Source organism: Eschscholzia californica, unplaced genomic scaffold (assembly GCF_041429995.1).
Source record: "Eschscholzia californica isolate CP2 unplaced genomic scaffold, dmEscCali1.0.p SCAF_5, whole genome shotgun sequence".
NCBI lineage: Eukaryota > Viridiplantae > Streptophyta > Magnoliopsida > Ranunculales > Papaveraceae > Eschscholzia > Eschscholzia californica.
In genome coordinates this window covers 36,911,572-36,919,812 of record NW_028238472.1, presented here as the reverse complement: position 1 = coordinate 36,919,812, position 8,241 = coordinate 36,911,572, and the positions used below count along the sequence as shown (strand labels likewise).

Below are 8,241 nucleotides of genomic sequence, written 5' to 3'. Positions count from 1 at the left end.
ATTCTCTAGTCGCAGTTCAGAGTACTTTGTCTGAAATTGATTGGTGACGACTACACATAATCCTAGTATTTGAGACGTCTAGGTGAGTAAAACCATGTCTTACATGTTTGATCTTATGCGCAAAACACAAACATCTTTTTTCATGCGTCTTTGCTCATCAGGGTTTTCAGACCCTGGGTCTTTCTTAGCTTTGTGCCATGACACTTGGGTGAAATTTCTCTTTGAGAGTCTTCCTTTTGAACTTATGTAATGACACGTGTAGCTTAAGTCAATTTGTTGATTTATTGACTTGGTCAAGTCCACTGGCCAAAACGGATTAGGCCGTCTACAAACAAGCACGGTCCTAGTTTCGAACTGGCCTATGTATTCCCTCGATGGGCCAGCTCGCCGCGGACTATACATTCAAACAAGCCGACCCAGACCACAACCAGTTGTACCGTCACAAAACAGTTGGGGCGGGGCGTCCGTCCCGAATAACACCACTAAAATTGCCACTGGTTTCTATCTCTTTCCTCCCTGGTTTCAACTGCTTTAACCTTTTCCTTCTTAAAATCCATTAAACTATATATCCATCCACCTTCCATGCATTGAAACGACAACGACCTAGAGAGAGATAGAAAGTAAAGAGAGAGAGAGAGAGGAAGTAAAGAGAGATCTAGGGCATGGAGAGGATTATCGGTGGGAAGTATAAGCTAGGGCGAAAGATCGGTAGCGGATCTTTTGGAGAAATCTATCTCGGTGAGAATTTTTGTTATAATCACAAGTTCCTTTTCCTTATTTGACTAATCAATTTCTATTCGTCTCCTCTGATGATGATGATTTGATGATTTTTTTTTTCAGCTACTCATGTTGACACTTGTGAGATCGTTGCGGTAAAAATGGTTAGTATCAATCGATCTGCTTTCATTTTGTAAAACAGTAGTATTTGATTAATTTTTAACTCATTTCAATTCGAAATATAATGGATGATGGATCTTGAGTTAAACTCTAGTATTTCGATCTTAAGTTTGTTTTCTCTCTTTGAAATTGCTAGCTTTTGATACTAATCTGATCTAACTTAACTTAAGAAATTTTGGTCTTTTCTTGTGTTCTTCAATCTCAGAGTTCATTTATATTCTTCCTTCAAATAAAAGGATTTGATTATGAGTTGTTGAGCAATTGCTGCTTATAATTGAGGGGGAAAAAACTCAGTTTTATTTACTTATTTTGGTTTCATATATAAGTGCAACGTTTGAATTATTGCTTCTTGGGTTTTAATGCCCAAATTTATTTTATCAAATTAAAAGTCATGTTTTTCTTTCTTGATAATTGGTTGTATTAGTTTTTATTAGATTGAGCAAGTGTAGCGCCCCTCTATTTATTTTATCAGAAAATATTTTGTTTGGTTAAAAATCCAATATTTGTATTTTGTTTGGTTAAAAGCCCAAATTTTTATATTTGTTGCAAACTAGTTGCAAGTTGTTGCAAACCTCTTGCAAGTCGTTGCAAACATCTTGCAAGTTGTTGCAACCATCTTGCAAGCTGTTGCAAATTATGAAAATACCTAGCGAGTTGAAGACTAGAAAAAATTGATTGGTTTTTTGTCACTAAAAACTAAAAATTTATCGGGAGTTTTGACCAAATTTCCCTTATTTTATCTAGTTCCTGTCTAGGGAAGAGGACATACATTTTGCGTTTGCTTTTGAACTGTTGCAAATTCTCATTTTAAATAGTAATTCTATTAACTGAGATTTGGTAATCATCCTTTTTACAGGAGAATAGCAAGACAAAACATCCGCAGCTGTTATATGAAGCCAAATTATACAATATCCTTCAGGGTGGAAGTAAGTGGAAGAGATAACAACTGATATTTCCATTCCTTATATTATCAAGCTTAATTTATTTTCTTTAAACCTCACTCGCAGGTGGTGTTTCTGGCATAAAATGGTCTGGGGTGGATGGGGAGTATAATTGCCTTGTTATAGATTTATTGGGACCAAGTCTCGAAGATCTCTTTGTCTATTGTGGAAGAAAGTTCTCTCTCAAGAGTGTTCTAATGTTGGCTGATCAGATGGTAATTTAATTGCGTGATTTTGGTGTTTATAGCTCATGCTACATATTATAACACCATAATGAAATCTTGGCATTTCTTGGAACTTTCCATCACGTCTGTCAATTGCATTTCAAATATCTTTCTTTTCTTGTTGGGTGCCAGGGTAAATAGTCCTTTTGATTTCTAATCACTCGTCGCTTTTCTATTGGCTCTTTGGTTCTCACCGTGCACCCATAATAGTTTGAATATTAGGAATTCCATATTTACCGTTACCAGTTTTTCTAGTTACAGACTATTGTAGTTATTCACATTACAATATTGCAAACACATAAAAATCTTTATGCTGATACATCCATTTCTATGACTTCAATCCAGATTACAAGAATCGAGTATCTGCATTCAAAAGGATTTTTGCATCGGGACATAAAACCAGATAACTTTCTCATGGGTCTTGGTCGGAAAGCGAATCAGGTAAATATACTGCAATTCTGTGCTCTTAATTAGTTGACTTGAATTTTTTTTTTTTGAAACTTGATTGAACTCATGAAGGAAAAAATATACAAGGGAAAGAACAGGAAAAAAGAATGATAAAATAAACGACAGACCGGGGGAGTATTAACGTTGCATATTAACTAACTATACCCCCCCAATTCAAGTTAATTTCTTGAGGCACAATCATCATACTTTTAAATGTACATTCTCAGGTGTACATCATTGATTTTGGACTTGCAAAGAGATACCGAGATGCTACAACGAATCGCCATATTCCTTATAGGTAATGTTTTTATATTGTTAAATTGTAATTAGCTCCCATAAGCTGACAATTGTTGGATGAATAGCTCCTAAGGTCATATGAAATTCACGCTTTACAATTTTTTCGGTTCTAACAAGAAAAGTTTTATGACATATCCCCTCGTGTCTATACAGAGAGAACAAAAACCTGACAGGAACTGCACGTTATGCAAGTTGTAATACTCATTTGGGGATCGGTAAGTAAAGTACCTTCTTTTAATAAGAGAGGTTTGTTATTCATATCTTTAGTTCTCATCTTTCGTTCTTCTGGTATTCTTTCCTTAGAACAAAGCCGCCGGGATGATTTGGAGTCTCTTGGCTACGTCCTTCTATATTTTTTGAGAGGGAGGTATGTTCTTTCTATGCTCTTCTTCTTTTGCCTTGTAGAGGAATATTGTTGAGTATTGTTATTATTCAACTTCTGAAAATCTCTTGCAGCGTTTACCTACTTTCAAGTAAACTAGGTTCATGATTTGGAATTCGGGCTGATTAGTGGTTTTCTATTGGGACTTGGTTAATGATATTCTTAAATTTCTTGTTATTCTTATAATTAAAAAGAAACTCCTAAATTCTTTATAAACATTCTTTTCCTTTGTCAGTTGAATTGATTCAGATGTTTCTATTTGTAGTCTTCCGTGGCAGAGTTTAAAAGCAGACACAAAGAAACAAAAATATGACAAGATATGTGAGAAGAAGTTATCAACTCCAATTGAAGTACGCTTTCTCTTTTTCTGTTTTGTGAGCATTAGGAATTTTAGATATTGTGACGCTATATTAACTGATGTGATTTTCTTTTTTAAATCTGTAAAAAGGTCTTGTGCAAGGGTCATCCAGTAGAGTTCGCATCGTACTTCCATTACTGCCACTCCTTAACATTTGATCAACGGCCTGACTATGGATTCTTGAAGCGTCTTTTCCGTGATTTGTTTACTCGTGAAGGTATGAGTCAAAAGACCCTTATATCTTTATAATTGTCATTTTCCCCTATTAGTTTCAACTTCCTAGCTGTATAAGATGAACATGTCGTATGTCCAGCGATATTGTTTCTAGAAGCACTCAATTGCTGTGGCCCTTTCGGACATAAGAGGGTTTTTGTTCTCTTTTCGTGAAGATACCAAATAACGGTTTCAGTGAATAGCAATAAGGAAAAAGCTATGGTGACTGATAGTTTGAAGGATTTGAAGTTCAAGAGAAAGGGAAATCTTTTTTGCTAAACCAGCTCCTGGCTCCTGCATAAAAGTAGCCATGCCGATTCTATTGTCCTTAATTTAAATTTTGGGTGCGTCTATAGGCGCCTCCCAAAACTGCTATAGGAGCCTCCATCTGTAGGCGCACCCGTAACAGCCCAGGAGGCGCCTCCGGAGCACCCCCTCTTCTTCCTCCCTTTTTCGTGTGCCTTCTTTTCTCTCTACTTTCTCTAAACCCAGAGATTTCAACTGTGATTTCCCAATTACATTTCGTGTGCCTTCTTACCCAAATCTTGAATTCAATTCCTTCATCCATTCTAATATTATCAAATATGTAGTTCCTAAGTGCATTCTCAACTAAAACTGTTGAAGCTATTAGTTCTTCAACTAATAAAGCTTCATCTTTATCCATGGAACGAAGAACCCTAACCATTATCAAATGGTTTTGATTTTTCAATCTTTTGAATCCATGAAACGAAGAACCCTAACCATGAAACGAAGAACTCTAACCATGAAACAAAGAACCCTAACCATTCTCAAATGGTATTTTTGACCTTTTCATCTTTTGGATCCATAAAATGAAGAACCCTGACCATAAAACGAAGAACCCTAACCCTGACCATAAAACGAACAATAGAAAGACCCTACAGCTGTCGGAAATTTATTGTAGTCAAACACTTTAGGGAGGCCCCTATAGCAGTTTTGAAGGCGCCTATAGAGGCACCCTAAATTTTAAGCAAAAAGGAAATCTTTGATGCTAAAGCACCTCGTGCATCAAAGTAGTTAAACGGATCCCTTTGTCTTTTAGCTTATACAACCAGATAATTTACCTCTCCTTTCTCTGGCAAAGCTTATTCACAATTGAGCGCAAAGCAATTCATCCAAGTTGGAGGAGGATCATATCTTGCCCTTTTATTCTTGTAGGGTCTTTCTATTGTTCGTCAAGCAAAGAAGACAACACAGGCTACGTATCTGTTAAAACTTTCAGTCGAAAAATAATTTATGTATAGTTTCGTCAAAACTATTTCTTTCCAATGTTAATATGACATTGTCCTGTTTGACAATTAAAAATGACCCAGAACTCAAGCTTTCATGTTTATTGCTTATTTTTTCCTCCAAATAATTGCACAAGTGAACATAAATTCTTGTCCTTTTCTTGGATTACAGGATACACGTTTGACTATATATTTGATTGGACTATCCTGAAATATCAGCAAGCCCAAAAGGCTAAAAATCAGCATCGTTTGTCTGTAAGTATTTCTAACATGTGATCTAGCAATAACTTTATGTCTATTCTTTAGTGTAAGACAACCAGCAATTCAATTTAGTCATAATTGAACACTTCACGTGGGACCCTGGGAGCCGATGCCAACTTGTTAAACAGTGTACCTTTCATATTTGTTGTGCTGAATGCACTTATTCTTTAGTGTGCGACAACCAGCAATTCAACTTGGTCACAGTCGCACACTTCACGTGGGACCCTCGGAGCCAATGCCAAGTTTTTAACCAGTGTACCTTTCATTCGTTTTGGTGAACACACTTATTTCTTTCGTGCTATAAAGAAAAAAATTGTCTGTGTCAAGCTGACTTTTGTTTTACAGCCAATTTCTCGAGGAGTGAACAACCGCGCCATGACAATGGATAATGACAGGCGCCAAGGTAACATAGTGAGTTAGATTTTTAATGTCTGGTATATCTACAGCTGTTTATGCTACTACCGAAGTACTAAGTTCTGGGTTAAAATTTAAATGTAGTCGGTAATGCTGTATCATATGCAGCTCAGGCCACAGAACACATAGGATCAAGTAATGCTGCTCGCCCTGGCATCCATGTGCAATTCAAATCACCAGCAGTCGATAATTTGCAGGTTGACAATTCAATTCAGAACACTGTAATTTCATTATTCCCTTCTCATCACATTTTTGTGTGGTCTTCTATTGATTTAGCCCTTGTGTGTTCTAGATTTTTATTCTGGTAATTAATTAGTTTATTCATAAGATTCTGAATGCAGATTATTTGTTCTTACATGTTTATTTATTTTTCTGCTGTGAATTACGTGTTCGTCACTGATCACGTAGATTTAATCTACTTATCTACTTGCATATTTTGGTTTCTGCAGAATCTTAGCAGCTTTGTTAAGAATGTGCCGATGCCATCTACTTCTTTATCTCTGGCTGCGGATTCCAAGAGAACTGTCATGAGGCCTGTGGGGCCTGCTGAAGATTCAAATCTTAATCGCGGGCTTGGTAGCAGCAGAGTCGGTCCAACAAGCAGCTGGTGTGCTACTTTAGAACGCAATCCTTCTGCCAGATAATTGGTAGGGTAGTTGGTTTGTATATATGATACTACAACAATATGGTGAAAAATCTACTTTGTAAAATCTATGTTCTCATGGATTTTAGTTGCTAATCTACATCTAGGATATGCATTCTCGTTCAATTTTTCTTGGGAAGAATTACTAAGTTTATCTATGTCATCTGTGAAGGATCTCGGAGAAAATGCTGAATAGATTTACTTCTGCCGCGAGTTTCTGTGAGAAAAGCCGAGCTCGAGCCCTTAACTGGATTCCCATTCACATCTGGGGATGAATGGTACAAAATTGAACTACAGATGTTTCCGGTTTTATGGTTTCATACTTTCATGTAACATGGATGTTCATATGAGAATGTTTCCTCAATTCATTTGTTAATAGTCGGGACTTCCGTATTGTGCCAAGTGATTATGATAGTGTTTGTTGGATTTGTTTAAGGATTTTATGTTGCTTGAATATTTTCTATAGATTCAAAATCTTGAACGGCGATATTGATCATATTAACTCAGTTGGATCTGTATTAAACAGTATAATTTAGTGTTTCAGGCGTGGAGCTTTCATGGGCTCACATGGAGTTTTCTCCAGGTACCACAGCTGCTAAGTTTAACTTTGTTGTTTCGTACAGTCACACATGTCATAAATCTTATTCGACTATTTTGCTATTTTCCAGAGACCAATCTTACGACTATTCAAGTGAAGAAGGGATACACAAAAGACTTCTAGTGAACTCGCAACCTTCTAAAATCTAAATACATTTTGTTATAGAGAAAATGTGAAATCCCAGATTTTGGTGGCAGGACGTATGAAGAGTAGTATACCTTAAGATTGAAATAGTCTTTTGTTATAACGAGTAGGTCATTCTCCTGTTCATATTTCGATGCCTTGATATTCCCTAACCTGCTGTATTTCTCTTTATTTGCTGGTAAAATTAATAATTTATGAAGTTGTTCGACTGATAGAAGTAATTAATTCTAAAGTTAAGTTCCAAAATGGGTTGGGATACTTTTCGGGTTTTTATAATCTATCTCGTTATACGATTCTAACCGCCATATAAATCTATTTTCTGCAGGTGTGTTTCTAATATGAGCCAATATCTGAAAAGGCGTGGTAAAGACGGAATTCAGTGGTTGAAGAAGATAAATGCCATCTGGAAGCGAGCTCCAATTACTTATATTTTCTGGTCAAGAAAAATCTCATTTTTGCGTGTTAAATTAAATTTGTTGCCTGATCTAAGGCGAGTCGACGAATATCTGCTTTTCTATCTACAGAATAGTAGTAGATTAAACTGATTGTGTTAATTCTCCGAAATATTTAAAGCTGTCATAAACCATGAAGAAGAAGAACTGTGTTGCTAGTAATTGCAGATTATGATCATCTACTTTTGTTGTTTTTTGGAGAGAGAACTACTATACATGATCTATGTAGACATCAAAAGAGTAGAAAAGTTCCTGATGGAAGTGTATTGGTAATTAATTTGAGAGTTTTATTCACTTTAAGTACGTGATTGTTCTTATGATTGTAAACATATTGAGATTTCTATAAACTTATGGAGAAGAATTGTTTAAAGGGAAATTTGGTCAAAACTCCTAAAAGTAGGAAATTGAGTCGAAGACCTAATTTTAAAAAGTTTTTATTTTTACTTGATGAGAATAAAAAAAAAAAAAAAAAGTTTTTAGTTAAAAAGACAGGTTAAATTATTTTCTTTTGTTAATAAACCAGAATTTTGTATTTTTCAGAAACCAAAATATTTGTATATTGTTCGGTTAAGATTTCACTATTTTTTTACAAAGGTGTTGCAAGGTATTGCAAAGGTGCTGCAAGGCATTGCAAAGTTGTTGCAAGACGTTCTAAAGTGACTGCAAAACAGTTGTAAAGTTGTTACAAAGTTGTCGCAAGGTGCTACAAAGTTGTCGCAAGTT

At 35.7% G+C, this 8,241-nt stretch overlaps 1 protein-coding gene across 18 annotated transcripts; it reads left to right on the top strand.

The window, feature by feature from the left end:
* The first annotated feature begins 421 nt into the window (after positions 1–421).
* LOC147538932 (casein kinase 1-like protein 3) lies at positions 422–7,888 on the top strand. Of its 18 annotated transcripts, none has more exons than XM_086639279.1 (18): positions 422–738; positions 841–881; positions 1,754–1,823; positions 1,905–2,053; positions 2,408–2,503; positions 2,737–2,807; positions 2,960–3,021; positions 3,110–3,173; positions 3,454–3,538; positions 3,637–3,763; positions 5,179–5,261; positions 5,613–5,670; positions 5,766–5,878; positions 6,131–6,328; positions 6,497–6,602; positions 6,869–6,907; positions 6,993–7,172; positions 7,392–7,888. In XM_086639279.1, exons 1-14 carry the CDS (start codon positions 663–665, stop codon positions 6,323–6,325), a joined length of 1,290 nt encoding a protein of 429 aa, XP_086495405.1. In that variant the 5' UTR covers positions 422–662; the 3' UTR covers positions 6,326–6,328; positions 6,497–6,602; positions 6,869–6,907; positions 6,993–7,172; positions 7,392–7,888. The 18 variants fall into 18 exon arrangements, with proteins under 18 accessions (XP_086495405.1, XP_086495413.1, XP_086495408.1 ...); XM_086639287.1 differs by having other exon boundaries at positions 6,993–7,176; XM_086639282.1 differs by having other exon boundaries at positions 6,861–6,907.
* The last annotated feature ends 353 nt before the right edge of the window (positions 7,889–8,241 follow it).